The 15588-nt window shown below is 45.9% G+C and overlaps 1 protein-coding gene across 1 annotated transcript; it reads left to right on the top strand.

The window, feature by feature from the left end:
- Window positions 1–4085: 4085 nt before the first annotated feature.
- LOC146982246 (uncharacterized) lies at window positions 4086–15354 on the top strand. Its single transcript, XM_085785560.1, has 7 exons — window positions 4086–4187; window positions 13665–13845; window positions 13942–14190; window positions 14293–14464; window positions 14603–14751; window positions 14887–15104; window positions 15328–15354. Exons 1-7 carry the CDS (start codon window positions 4086–4088, stop codon window positions 15352–15354), a joined length of 1098 nt encoding a protein of 365 aa, XP_085641686.1.
- The last annotated feature ends 234 nt before the right edge of the window (window positions 15355–15588 follow it).

The raw sequence follows: 15588 nt of genomic DNA, 5'->3' as shown, positions 1-15588 counted from the left end.
GAGCCACTACCCCTCGGTGAAGAAGGAGGGCATCTGTAACGGACGGAAGCTGAAGATCAGAGAAGCAGAGGACCCAGACTTCCCCATGACCTCAGTCAACCTCTACAAGAACGGGACCGTCATGGTGCAGGGGAACCTCAGGCAGTTTGAGCTGGACTTCCTCCTCATCAAGGAAAGAGCTCAGCTGGAGAAGACCACCCCGCCTGATGACACCTCCACCCTGCCAGACACAGACACCACATCCACCCCCACCTGCCCCCCTGCCGACCAGCCCTCTGAGAAGAGTGAGCCCCCCTGCTCTGAACAGACCCAGGACCCCCAGCTGACCTCCACCATCACCGACATGAAGGTGAAGTTCAGTGAGCTGGAGAGAGAGCTGGTCCAGCTGAGAGAGCTGATGAGCCATCAGCCGAGCCAGGAGGAGGAGAAGACCTGCAGCCTCAGCACAGAGCTGAGCAGACTGAGACAGGACAGAGACCAGGACCAGACGGAGCTGAGCAGACTGAGACAGGACAGAGACCAGGACCAGACTGAGCTGAGCAGACTGAGGACGGAGATCAGAGATGTGCAGCAGCACCAGGAGAGACACATGGCAGCGCTGAGCGCTCTGACAGAGGAGGTAAAGGAGCTGAGAGAGGAGAGAGAGAACACCAGGAGAGAGCTGGCCTCTCTGTCACAGAAGCTCCAGGACAGAGACAGAGACCCTCCAGGCCTGACAGGACAGCTAGACCCTCACCCAGACCACAACCAGGACCCTGGAAGCTCCACTCAGAACCACCAGGACCAAGAGGCCCCACCCACTCAGAACCACCAGGACCGAGAGGCCCCACCCACTCAGAACCACCAGGACCGAAAGGCCCCACCAACCCAGCAGCTCCCTTCTAGTCCACAGACCAACACTACACCCAGACCCCCCCCCCAGCCCTCTGGTGGACTCCACCCCTCGTCCATCCAGTCCGGCGCAGCAACCAGACATCGTCATCCTCATCGACTCCAATGGAAAGTTCTTAGATGAAAAGAAACTGTTCCCCAACCACAACGTGTCCAAACTGTGGTGTCCAACCAGCCGCCAGGCCCTGGAGCTGCTGTCGGTGGAGCAGCTGGGCTCCCCCAGCCACATCATCATCCACACCGGCACCAACAAGCTGAGGACGCAGCAGGACAGAGTGTCAGAGTCCCTCAGAGGAGTCATAGAGAAAGCCTCCAGCACCTTCCCCACCAGCAGAGTGGTGGTGTCCACCCTGCTACCCAGGAGAGACTTCCACCCAGACACCATCCACAGGATCAACAGCAGCGTCTCCAGAGACTGTGTCCTGAGGCCCAACGTCCACCTGGCCCACCACCCCTCCCTGGACATCAGCTGCCTCTATGACAACGTGCACCTCTTTAAAAACATCGTCCCTGTCTTCGCCCGGACACTGAAGGACGTCGCTCTCAACCGAGACCAGTCCACCCCCCGCAGAAGGAGCAGCTCGGCCCACAGCCCCCCCAGACCGACATCCAGACCACCCAGACCACCCAGACCTCCCAGACCTTCCAGACCTTCCAGACCATCCAGACCATCTCCACGGAGACCCCAGGGCAGCTACGAGCCCCCTCACACCTACCCAGAGCCCCTCCTACCCCCAAGAGCCCCATCCCATCGCCATCACCAGGAGCCAGGCCCCGGCCCACTGAACTACAGCCAGGTGGTGAGGAGAGCAGCAGACCCCCCCCTTACCCTTCCAACCCCTACCCCCACCCCTACACCCCCACACAGCCAGCTGAGAGACATCCAACACATGCTGAGCCTGCTCTGCTCCCACCTGATGGGCCAAGTACAGTAGACAATCATATCTATTATTATTTATTTATTTGTTCATTTTTAAATATTATTATATTATTAGATTGAAACGAATACCTAAAATGCATTAGAATTAATCTCTTCATTGGCAGTAGGATTGGAAGTTTATCTCATTTTAACACTGAATGCATCATTTGAGTTTTATAGTTAATGAATTCTAAATCGTTTGTTATTTCATGTTGGAACATCCAGGGTCTGAGGTCCTCGGCTTTTGGCCTTAAGAGCAGGACCCCAGACTTTAATAGAGAAATAGAACAATCTGATATCATTGTGTTGCAGGAAACTTGGAATAGAGGAGACATGCCCACTGGTTGTCCTCTGGGGTATAGAGAAGTGGTTTTTCCATCCATGAAACTTAAGAATGTAAGCCAAGGCAGAGATTCAGGGGGGATGTTGATCTGGTACAAGGCAAACCTCACTCATTCAATAGAGTTCATCAAAAAAGGAAATTTTTCAATTTGGTTCAAAATAATAAAAGAGGCTGTCTCCACAGACAATGACCTATTCCTGTGCACAGCCTATATCCCCCCATCAGAGTCCCCTTACTACAACGAAAACACCTTTACCATTCTGGAAGACGAAATCAACTATTACCAGACACAGGGAAACGTGCTGATCTGTGGTGACCTCAACGCCAGAACAGGCACAGAACCTGACTTAATAAATACACATGGGGACAAACACATACATACACATACAGATCAACATCCCCCCTCCTCCACATCAGCACAGAAACAATCTAGACAAAACAGTCAACAGAAATGGGCATCAACTGCTGCAGATGTGTCGCACGCTGGGTCTGTACATAGTCAACGGTCGGCTTCGAGGGGACTCCTTTGGTCTCTGCACATACAGCTCTCCTCTTGGCAACAGCACAGTAGACTATAGTATTACAGACCTAGACCCCTCCTATCTAAGAGCATTCACCGTCAGCCCCCTAACGCCCCTATCAGATCACAGCAAAATCAACCTGTACATTAGGAAGAGCCCAACAGACCCCCATGTAGCAGAGCCCAGCAGACTCAACCCATCCAAACAGCCTTATAGGTGGACAAGTCATAGCAAAGATGACTACCAGAGAGCCATCGGGCACCCAACTATCCAAATGAAGTAGGACCATTTTTTCTCCACCTTATATCCCCACAATAAAGATGGCCTCAATCAGGCTGTTGGGGATATCAATGACATATTTGACAAAACAGCACTTCTGTCCAATCTGAGCAAACCTCGTCATCACAGTTCAAACAAATCTACTCATGAAAAGTGGTTTGACTCTGACTGCAGGTGTCTGAGAAAAACACTCCGTAAATTATCCAATGAAAAACACCGGCAACCTGACAATCATGAGCTCCGCCTTCGCTATTGTGAATCATTGAAATTATACAGAAAAACACTAAGCACTAAAAAGAAGCAACACGAACAGCAACTCCTCGAAGAAATTGAAGAATCCATTGATTCAAATAATTTTTGGAAAAAATGGCATTCATTCAACAAATCACACAAAGAAGAATTGGCAATTCAAAATGGTGAAATTTGGAAAAAACACTTTGAAAATCTATACAGTACAATCACTCCGAATTCAGCCCAAAATAATCTGCTAAACAAATTAGAAACTCTTGAATCAGTCGTTAAAGACAACCAAAACCCATTAGATCATGAAATTAGTGAAGAGGAGCTACTGACCAAGATCCAGGCCCTGCAACCAAGGAAGGCAAGTGGACCGGATCGCATCTTAAATGAAATGCTTCGGTTCGGCAGCCATAAAATCAAGACTGCCATACTCAAATTATTTAATATCATCTTGAACATCGGCCATTTTCCAGACACCTGGGGCCAAGGGATTATCACTCCAATTCATAAAAGTGGAGACAAGTACGAGCCCAACAACTACAGAGGCATATGTGTCAGCAGCAACCTGGGGAAGTTGTTCTGCAGCATCTTAAACAACCGTCTGCAAAACTTCCTCAGTGAACATAATGTCCTGAGCAAGAGTCAGATTGGATTCACTCCACAACACAGAACCACTGACCACATCTACACCCTCCACACCCTCATCCAGAAACACGTCCACCAGAACAAAAACAAAATCTTCTCTTGTTTTGTAGATTTCAAGAAAGCATTCGACTCAATTTGGCATCATGGTCTGTTTCTGAAACTACTAGAAAAAGGTATTGGGGGAAAAACCTATGATATAATCAAGACAATGTACATAAATAATCAATGCGCTGTAAAAATTGGAATCATGGAAACCGACTTCTTCCCCCAAAGTAGAGGGGTGAAGCAGGGCTGCAGTCTCAGCCCCACCCTCTTCAATATTTATATTGATGATTTGGCCAAATCCCTGGTAGAGTCAGACATCCCTGGTCTCACCCTCTCTGACACTGAAGTCAAGTGTCTACTCTTTGCAGATGATCTAATCCTGCTCGCTCCATCTAAGGAGGCTTTACAAAAGCAATTAGATCATCTGCAAAAGTTCTGTCAGACCTGGGCCCTGACCATTAACCTGGACAAAACCAGAGTCATGGTCTTCCAGAAACGACCCAAGTGTCAGAAAGACCAACACAGGTTCCTCCTGGACTCTACAGACATACAACACACACACAGCTACACATACCTCGGATTAAACATTACAGCCATAGGAAATTTCAATCTGGCCATTAACGATCTGCGAGACAAGGGCAGAAGAGCTTTCTGGTCCATTAAAAAATCCTCATGTATTGATATCCCTGTTAGAGTCTGGATGAAAATATTTAAATCGGTAATTGAACCTATTATTAGGGATGAGCGAGTACAGCATTATCTGTATCTGTATCTGTATCTGTTAACCATATGAATTATCTGTATCTGTATCTGTACTCGGAGTGGGCGGGGCCTAAACCGGAAGTGGGCAGGGTTTAACCCAGAAGTGGGTCGGGTTGTCTTGAAATGGCCGAGGCTTTAACCGGTATGTTATTTTAAGCATGCAATTGATATGGATTGATCAGAAATTGTTATATTTATTGCTGATTAGAAAACTATTTACAGGACAGCATCAGCATTGAGCTTCAGATCAATGCGGTTTTGATCATGATAGCAAACAAACTATTCATTTACACAACAAGTTTTGCAACAATGAATACAACACATGTGGTTGCAATTATTAAGTAAAATGTAATGAACAAGAGTTTTCATACTCAACATAACTTTCTTTTTTTAATTTTAATTTTTTTTTAAATGATCAGTGTGATTTTTAATTTTTAACTTTATTTTATTTCCACACCAGGTGTGTGTGTGTGTGTGTGTGTGTGTGTGTGTGTGTGTGTGTGTGAGTAAGAGAGAGACAGCGACAGCTGAATGTCAGCTACTCTCTCTTCACTCATTATTCTGTATCACTGATCATGAGAGAGAGAGGAGGGGGGAGAGAGAGAGAGTTTGTGTGTGTTTTGTAATAGGCCTATTATTTATACCACTACTATTTTTTTAAAAGAAATACAGAAAGAAAGTGTCAGACACTCAGTGCGTGAACTGATTAGCGCCAGCTGACGGTTTAAAAAAAAACAAAAAACTCCGACGAACGGCGGAGGGAGAGAGAGAGAGCGTGTGTGAAAAAAAAAAAAAATCTCCGACAGGCAGAGACGCAACGCGAGTCGGCACCACGTCTGAACGAACCCACGTTTACCAGAACTCTACTGGTTCATAAGTAAGTGACTGAAGTAATAACAAAGCTGAAGCTGAAGAAACCCTAAACGTTAAGGGAGAAGACCTGAGTGAAGGAGAGACAGAGAGAGACAGAGCTGTCAGCTGTTCTGTGTGTGAGTGATCAGAGCGGGACACAGCAACACACCTGCATGTGTGTAGGGGAGGGGCTGTAGCCTATCACAGAACGCAGACACAGCCAGCTACCCAATGAGGATTTTCATTCAATATTTTTTTTTTTTTTCCGAGCACAGATATTGACTCGTATTACTCGTATAATACTCGTACTCGGCAAAAGTGCTTTATCCGTACCGGATACTCGTTTCAGCCGAGTATCTGGCTCAACTCTACCTATTATACTATATGGTAGTGAGGTGTGGGGTCCTCTTGTAACCCAAGACTGGGGGAAATGGGACAAACACCCGATCGAAAGCCTGCATACCGAGATTTTAAAAAAAAAAAAAAAAAAAAAAAAGGTACTTTATTAGTCACATATACAGCTAGTACAGTGAAATTCTTTCTCTGCATTTAACCCATCCCTGAGGAGCAGTGGGCAGCCGCGGTGCAGCGCCCGGGGACCAACTCCAGATTATGAGCCAGTGCCTTTGGTCAGGGGCACTGACTGGAGGATTAACCTAGCCGACATGTTTTTAGTGGTGGGGGAAACCGGAGCACCCGGAGGAAACCCACGCAGACACGGGGAGAACATGCAAACTCCACACAGAAAGGCCCTGGGCGGCCCGGGATTCGAACCCAGGACCTTCTTGCTGTGAGGCAACAGTGCTAACCACTGTGCCACCGTGCCGTGCAAAAACATCCTCAAAGTCCATAGGAACACCCCCAATAATGGATGCAGAGCTGAATTAGGCCAATTTCCCCTTTTAATTCGGATCCAAAAAAGAGCAATAAAATTCTATCAACACCTCAAAGCCAGCGACCCCAACTCCTACCACTACAGAGCCCTGCAGTGCCAAGAGGAGAGCAAAGACAGGAGTCCCCTCAGCCAGCTGGTCCACAGGCTCAGCTCCACCAGCACCGAGCACCAAGACCACCCTCACACAATCCGGCCCCACCAAATTATAGAAAAACAAAAAGACAATTACATCAACTATTGGACGTGTACAACCAAATCCCAAAGCAAACTGCAATGCTATTTGGCCCTAAACAAAGAATACTCCATGGCAAATTACTTGAGTTCAGTAACTGACCCCAGACTGAGGAAAACCTTGACTATGTACAGACTCAGCGGCCACAGCCTGGCCTTAGAGAGCGGCCGCCACAGACAGACCTGGCTGCCCAGAGACCAGCGCCTCTGTCAGCTCTGTCCACATAGACAGGTGGAGACAGAGCAGCACTTCCTGCTGCACTGTGACGCATACACACACATCAGAACACAGACATACACTAACATCACACTAACAACACCCAACTTCACCCAACTCTCAGACCAGGACAAATTCTGTAATTTGTTAGGAGAACAAAGAGCCACTGCTCTAGAAGCAGCAAAATATGTTTGTGCCTGTCACAAAAAGAGAGAAGAGCTGCTCAACATGAGCTCCTCTATATGAGCAGCTGCTGCTGCTCCTGTTGAGTTTTACCTGCTAAATGATATCTACACTGTTTGTTCATTAGTATCATCTGTATTATTATATTATCTGTTTATTTATTTATATTGTATGTGTTATTTTACCATTTTTGTAATGCTTTGGCAATATTGTAATGACAGTCATGCCAATAAAGCTTGTTAAATTGAAATTGAATTGAGAGAGAGAGAGAGAGAGAGAGAGAGATACGGTCACACACAGACACGCTGTCCCCTGCAGTAAGTGGAACCTATGACCCGGGGGGAGGACACGGTGGACACTCTGACCCTAGAGACGTGCATGTGTCTTCTGTCTCACACAGAGAGAGAAAGACACACAGAGAGGGAGAGAGAGAGAGAGAGAGAGAGAGAGAGAGATACGGTCACACACACACACTAGAGGTAAGATCTTAAGCCCGAGCCCGACCCCGACCCTACCCGAATTTCGGGTCGGGTCGGGTATAAAATGTCAATCATTACGTTCGGGTCGGGTCGGGCCGGGCTTCTCTCTCGCTGACTTTTTTTTTTTTTTTAATATATGTTTATAGAAATGTATAAACGATGTGTGGAGATACTAAACTGAGGAATACTTGTTATAAAATAAATAATTAGGGAAAAAAAAACAGAGAGGGCGCTGTAAGGTAATTGCTATTTAACTAAACAGGACAGGAGCCGCAGCGCAGAGCCAGACTCTGGATGAGTGCTGCAAAATGCCCTGTTAGTGTCAGAGGCAGAGCCGAGTTAGTGGCGTGGGCCATGATGTGTAGGAAACACCGAGATTAAATCAGTAATCTTGTCACAACTCACTGTGATGTTGCTACACTAACATCACAGTGCGCCGACTTTGATGCGTTTCGAGGACCTGACTGAGTAGTTTGGCCACGAGACACCGTGGTCCACAAAAAAACAGAAGTCGCCTCATCACAGCACAGAGCCTTTATGAACCTGAATGTGATGCTGAACTTCGTCAGATGGAGTTAGAACGGGCAGACAGAGAGAGGAGGGACAGGGAAGTGAGAAGCTGAAGTTAGACCACAGCTGTGACAGACAGGGTGACCGGGTGATGATCAGTAATGCAGCGCAGTCCGTGGTGGAAGATCAGCCCGACAAATACACACACACGTAGGCTACTATCAGACAATCAGCGATTGAGGACGATTATTTTTTTCTTGCCGTTACAGTATAAAATAGCGAGCCTACACACCAGCCACGTCCACTGTGCTCTGGCTCAGCTCAGCTGACCTGATCAGCTGAACTTTTAAAGTGCAGGCCAGAGAGAGAACTAGTGAGGCTCCTCTGACAGCTGCAGGTGAGCCGCAGGTGAACTACACGTCAGCTGGCTGGAGAGAGTAGCGCCGTCCTCTCCCTCTCTCCCTCTCTCTCTCTCTCTGCAGCACCGGGCTTGGAGGTGATGCGCGCTGTCTGTCTGTGTGTTTGTCGGTCTGATCGTCCACATGGACTCTGCTATAGGAACCAACATCAGGAACCAATGTCAATTTGATGTTTACAATCGAGCAATTATAGAGCAGCACAAATCTCAGCGGCATCGCAGGGTAATCGTGGTGGAGAGCAATCGTAGAACGACGTGCAATTAGTGGGGGTCTGAGACTGATCTGAGACGTAGGACTGAAGAGGGAAGCTCGTGCAGTTTGAGATGTGAACAGACGAATAGTCTTGCAGTGTAAGCCCAAGATCTTAAGCCCAAGTCTGTCTATTATCCACCCCGTCATTGCTCTTCTTTGTCTCTCTGCGCGCGCTCTCTCTCTCGGCTGAGGGTGGAGTTCAGCTTCTACAGGCTGACTGACCAGACAGAAGGTTTTGTAAAGACCTGGGCTGTAAATGGTGTTTTGTGTTCAGTCCAGGAGGACTCACTAGTCCTGAGTTTCTGAGTCTTTTTCTGTTGCTCAGTTGATTATGTCCTGTTTTTCTCTGTTGCAATTGTGTGATTGAATTTGATAGAGTTGTGTGCAATAGTATGGACTGATAATTAAAGTTTGGTTTTAAAAATCAAAAAAAAATCTCCCTCTCCCCGTCTCTCTCTCTGCGCGCGCGCTCTCTCTCTCTCTCTCTCTCTCTCTCTCTCTCTCTCTCTCTCTCTTAAAGTGCCGCGCTAGAGTCTCTGAGTCCTCACAAATAAAATATGAAATTTCAGGTTTGGTTCGGGCTCGGGCCTGCAAATCAAGTTAATTGCTCGGGTTCGGGCCGGGTCGGGTTTTAATCCCGCGGGCCTGGGTCGGGTCGGGCTGGATTTTTTAGGCCCGATCTTACCTCTAACACACACACACTGTCCCCTGCAGTAAGTGGAACCTATGACCCGGGGGGAGGACACGGTGGACACTCTGACCCTAGAGACGTGCAGGTGTCCTCTATCTTACACACACAGACACAGACACAACACACACACACACACAGTCCCCACATTTGACCCGGACAGGAGAAATGGGACACTCTGACCCGAGAGGACACGCGTGTGTTTCCTGACTTTTCCTTTCATACACAAAGTCCTGTGCCCTGGCTGGGTAAATGAGACCCAGAGAGAATAGGAGAGACTGATGATGATGATGATGATGATGATGATGATGATGATGATGATAATAATAATAATAATAATATCTTCCTTTGCCCTTGGTGGGTAACAATGTTGCACCTCTCTCTCTCTCTCTCTCTCTCTCTCTCTCTCACACACACACACACACACACACACACACACACACACACACACACACACACACACACACACACGCATAAGGGCCTGTGCCATAGCTGGGTAATTCTGACCTAGAGGGAAGACAGTTTGACCCTAAAGATCAGGGGACGTATGTCCCAATGTTAGGTCAACAGGAGGGATAAAGGAGACATATTATGCTGTTCCCTATTTCAGATCATGTGTACAATGTTATAATGCCATATGTCTATGCTGAACCTCTGTGAAGTTGCACAACATGAGCTGTAGGGGTCCTGCTGTAATCCCCCAACGAGATTTCACCTGCTCTTCAGTCTCCCTGTACCCTTGGTAACGATATCTCCGCGAGATTTGTGCAAAACCTGACATAAGGTTTTACCATCCAATCAGGACTATTGTCCGAACTGCCAGGGTTCTGACCAGGTTCTGACCAAAACAAACCCACGACGCCCACCCCCAGCCGGCATCTCTCCCTGCTTCTTCAAAGAAATTTTGAAAAAAGCCGAACAGTCCGTTATTGTTTTTTGGGTTGTGAAGGACATTCACAGCTGTTTTCCTTGCCCAAAGACAACGAAAGTAGAAAGCTCTGGGAAGGATTTGTTTTTGTTGACCAACGGCCTCAGCCAAATGTCGTGGTTTGTGATCGTCACTTCAGCTCTGACAGCTTTCTCAACAAGGGTCAGTATGACGCCGGGTTTGCGAAACAAAGGGCCGCCGGAGCTTCTCGGCTCGGGGAGAAAGTTTTCCAGACAGCGCCTGTTAAAACTGTCACCACCGTGTAGGCTAGTGTGAGGAAGGACAGAGGCACTGGTGTTGCCTTCAGGTGCAGTCAGACACCTGAATGACGCCGTGAGTGACGCCATCGGCAAACCGACTGGATGTTATTTTACTCGACGAGAGAAAGCCGGTAAAACGTGGGTCAGATAAACAATACGACATCGCCATGACAACATATTAGGGCCCGACCGATATGGATTTTTTGGGGCCGATGCCGATTACGATTATTAGGGGGTAAAAAATCCGATAACCGATTAATCGGCCGATTATTTTTTTTAATATAAAGTTTTAAAATGTTATTAATTTAAGTAATATATCTACATAAATTATATAATATATAAATTAGGGCTGCCAAAATTTCCTTGGTCAATTGGTTGCAGGAAAAAACAACAACATTTGGAGCCCTGTCTTGTCAAAATTAAGTCAAAATCAATATGACTGAACTGTGAAAGGCTGTAGGCTTTTAATTTGAAGGGCCAGATACAGGAAGTCATGACACGTGACACTTTTTTGTTGTTGTTGTTGTTTTTTACACGGCACGGCGGTCTCTCTCTCTCTCGCTCTCTCTCTTTTTTTCTTTAGCGAATGTTGTTCCAGACGTTTCTGGTTTGTTGAACTCGAAGTGGAAGCACGTAACACCGCTGTTTTCAACCATTAGCGGGTGCTGCCGCGAGCCCCGGTCCCACAGCGCTCACAGGCGGTCAGTCTCACGGAGCAGAGACATGATAGTCCCGCTGCAGTCAGAGACCCGCACCGCTCCCCCACCCCCCCCCCCCCCCCCCCCCCCCCGTGTTACAGCCTCAGTCAGCTCAGTCACTCACCCACCTCATCTAGGTACTGTGTTTATTGGTGATAAACGGGCATACTGCCTGTAATTAGCCTACGGTAAAACCCGACCGGCTTGTTGAATCTCGGACCCAACACGGCCGGAATCACGAGCATTAATTAATTCACCCGACCGCGGCAAAAAAGAAAAGAAAAGGAAAGCATGTCCTGCTCAGTCACTCTGCTGTGAGGTGGTTATAGTGGATAGTGGAGAGAGAGAGGATGCGCCCTCTACAGGATAAATAGCCTAATGTCGGGGGATCTTTTTAAATGGGGGAACATTTTCAAAGTAAAACCAAGTCTTATTCCCTGCATTTTATTTCTGAAAATATCGGCGACAGTCGGCGAGTTTTGGCCGATTACCGATTATTCTCAAATGGGCTATAATCGGCCGATTTAATCGGCTCGCCGATAAATCGGTCGGGCCCTACAACATATTGTCACGCCTGTATTGTTTTGCCTCGTGCTGGCGGACCGTTTGTTTACATAGAGGCTTGTTTATCCTGATACATGCAGCGTGTGTTGTTTTTCTGACTTCTGCCCGAGTTTACGTAAACGCAACAGCAAGAATACGTGCCGACATGCAACCGCACCGCTAGATGGGGGTAAATGTCACATACTGTCCCTTTAAGACTAATGTTACTTTTCACCATAACAGGCTACCTCTGCCAGTGTTTGCACACATGTGCCTGTAGGGAAAGTCAGCGTCTCTACCCAGACACTCACCAGCATGGCATCCATAGGCACCCAGTGTAATCTGTCAGGTCTCACAGGACACAGATCCGTAGCCACTCAGTTGGCTTATGGAACATTAAAACATCACGTGAGAAGTAAAGGTATGTTTGGTGGGAACTAAAGAAAAATGTTTTTTGTTGTTAAATGTATGAGCAATGTTAGTAACATACAAAAACATAATAACATCATAATATTGGCAGATTGCTACTGTTGAATTAACTTGTATACAACTACTAACTGTTGTTGGGTCTGTGTTCTATCAGGTACCCAGGCCACTGTGTCCTCTTTTAGTAGGGCCACAGAAACAGACTCCCACCCCCCATGGATGCAGCTAACATCTACCCCTGTAAAAAAGTCTGATGATTTATCTTGGAGCAGACCTGCAAAGAGGCCTCGCTTGGAGTTTCTGGAGGAGGAGGACGATGAAGAAGAAGAGACAGCAGAGGACAGTCTATCAGAAATGCAACAGACACTCGACTCCACATACCAGCCTGGGGAGTCTTTGTCAGGCACATCTAAAATGAGGTAAAATCACAGTTTGAGTCTGTGAAGCACATCATGTCTGAAAGAGGCTTTGCTGAAATTTCCTACAATGTATAGTGTTTTGTGTTGCGTGTTGCGTTGAGTGAGAACTGATTTTTTTTTCTTTACATACAGTGAGACAGAATCTGCTGTACATCACCAGCCTAAATTCATTGTCTTCGAGAGCTGTCTCAGAGAGCTTTTTGAAACCAGCTTTTTGAAACCAGAGTCAGCCAGTGAAAGGGAGCACACCAGTTGGTAACTTGGAGGTGTCTGCAGGTGTCTACTTCACTGGGGCATCCTTCTTTCAATTTGAAAAGGTAGTATGAACATTTAGAATTTTGTATGAGACGACTTCCTCTCTCTGGTCCATAAATCCCCAAAACAAGAATGTCAATATCAACTCTGTTTTATTTTCAGATCTGCAAGGCCATCAGTATGCAGCTTTTCAAATATGACACCTTCAGAAGACATGCAAGGACATATCTGGAACCTGCTATAAACCACAAGTGGAAGCAAGATCAAGACATCGTACTCCAAAACTTAAAACTACAAGGCAAGCTGGCACTGGGTGGAGACATGAGGGCAGACTCACCAGGTAGGAAATGAAACCTGACAGAATCACATAACTACTTTTATCATGTCAAAACATTGTAATTTTAACATTAAGCCTATAGATATTTATTTTTATGTAAAATATAATATGGCCATTAACATGTATTCTTTTTTATTTTTTATATAACACTTGTTAAAAATGTTTTTTGTGTTCATCTTTTTTGTATCATTGTTGTGTGAGCTACTGGACTAACTTGAATTTCCCTGCTAGGGATGAATAAAGTATTCTCTTTCTATCTATCTTATTCTGTATTAGGTCACTCAGCCAAATTTGGAAGTTACACCCTTGTGAGTCTGGAACGCAACCAAATAATAGATATTCAGCTGGTGCAGGTACAGAAAATCTCTTCTTTGAACATAATGGTAATAGGATGCATTCTTATACATGTATCCCTTCTTTGCTACAGAGTAATGAAGTTGGTGGCAGCGTCCATATGGAGAAGGAAGGCCTAAAAAGAGCACTTCATCTTCTTGAGTCCAACAATGTGAAGGTGGACTACATTGTCACTGACCGCCACACCCAGGTCCAGAAGTACTTGAGGGAACAAAACATCACTCAGTACTATGATGTGTGGCACTTTGAGAAGGGTAAAAACTGTACTCATTAGTATTACTAAAATTAATGTTACACACATTCTGCAAACTCATATGTTTCAAATCTTTTCCACATGACCCCCTTCTTAGGTTTGTCCAAAAAACTGTCTGGCCTTGCTAAAAATAAAGACTGCCAGGTGGTGGCAAAGTGGTTGCCTTCCATCAAGAACCACATCTACTGGACAGCAACATCCTCAGAGACTGGGCCTGAGAAGGTGGCAAAATGGAAGTCCTTGGCAAACCACATCCAGAATGTGCACACACATGAAGACCCCCTCTTCCCAAAGTGTGCTCATCCTGATCAGATCACCAGAGACCCCAGCAAGTGGTTTAAACCAGGTTATTATTTTGTTATAATCTCCACCACTGTCATAATTTTTTTTTACAAACTGTTGTACTTACACGCTGCACACACTCTACTTTGTCTCTCTGCTGTGTCAGGTTCAATGGCACTTTACAAAGCAGAAAAGCTGATGATGAGTAAAAGGGTCCTTGGAGATGTTGAGAAGTTGAGCCACACCTTCCAAACATCGTCTTTGGAGGCATTTCACAGCGTAATTCTATGCTTCGCTCCAAAGAATGTAGTTTATCCCTTCATTGGAATGCTCTGCAGGTAATAACTCCTAGAACAAACACATTTACTGTAGGATCTCTTGTATTTTACACAAATCTGTGACATGCCTAAGTTTAGTATCATGATTGTCTCTCAACAGTTTTTGGAAATCAATAACTTCTGTAAATTTCATTGTAGGCTATATCTGTCTGCAATGCATTTTAATGAGAATGCCGAGCGGGAACAGGCCAGAACAGCTGAAGGACAACCCATGTACAGACTGACTTTTCCTAAGTCTAAAAGAGGAAAAGCAACAGTTAAGCCTGTCAAGACCAAGGCAACATTCAGTTAGTTTAAAAAATATATTCAGTTACACGATAAAAGACATGGAAATAAATAACAAAACAAACAAATACTTATACATTTCCAAAAATATGCGTGTTTTATATACAAATTAATTTGTTGTTTTGTTGTTCTTTTAGATTATGTGCAGGACCTCATGGCTCTGGTGTTCGAGGAGGTGTTTGAAGATCCCTCCCCATATGTCGAGGAAATGCAACTGATCACGGTGCCGGAGGACCTGGCTGCGCAGTTTGAGAGGCCCTCAAAGGAAGAGGTCATCGCCGAACATAAATCCCGGTTCAGCCAAGGGATGGCCAGAAACCAACATATTGCCCAGAGGGATCAGCAAACTCCTGGCGTATCCGGCCAACCACACACGACGGAATCACCACCCTGATGCGTCTTCCCAAATATCCCCAACACCAACTGATGAAGCTTCTGTAGGCCACATAACGGAACCGCCTGCATAAAAGCACATTACAGAATTACAGATTTATTACAGAACAAAATATAGTTTGTGCAATTTCCCTCATTCATTGTTTTTGTGTATGTTTGTGTCTTGTGGTTTGATTTGTTTTTAGCTGCAGTTCAGGATGGGCACAGCTTAAGTCATCTGCCTGAGCTAGCTCCACAGGTTTCGCATCATATGTAGATTTTTACATTCACTAAGCTGCCGTTGCAATGACCTGTACTGTCAACCAATCTGAAAAATGTAGCTGCCTTTCAATTAAATGTACCAAACCAACAGCAGCATTGGTAAGTGGATAGGTTTCAAAGAGTTTATTGCATAGCAGAAGTGTTATGTTGGTTTGCATTATGTTAGTAACAAGATTTATTTAAAA

This window comes from Trachurus japonicus, chromosome 8 (assembly GCF_045865225.1).
Source record: "Trachurus japonicus isolate A0001 chromosome 8, Traja_1.0".
NCBI lineage: Eukaryota > Metazoa > Chordata > Actinopteri > Carangiformes > Carangidae > Trachurus > Trachurus japonicus.
The sequence above is the reverse complement of the archived record's forward strand: the minus strand, read 5'-3'. Positions and strand labels throughout refer to the sequence as shown.

Coding starts and splice junctions, on each gene's coding strand:
- LOC146982246 (XM_085785560.1), top strand. CDS start 4,086: ATGGAAACCGACTTCTTCCCCCAAAGTAGAGGGGTGAAGCAGGGCTGC. Junction 4,188..13,664: donor ATGATTTGGCCAAATCCCTG/GTAGAGTCAGAC, acceptor TCTTTGCTACAG/AGTAATGAAGTTGGTGGCAG. Junction 14,752..14,886: donor CAAGACCAAGGCAACATTCA/GTTAGTTTAAAA, acceptor TTGTTCTTTTAG/ATTATGTGCAGGACCTCATG.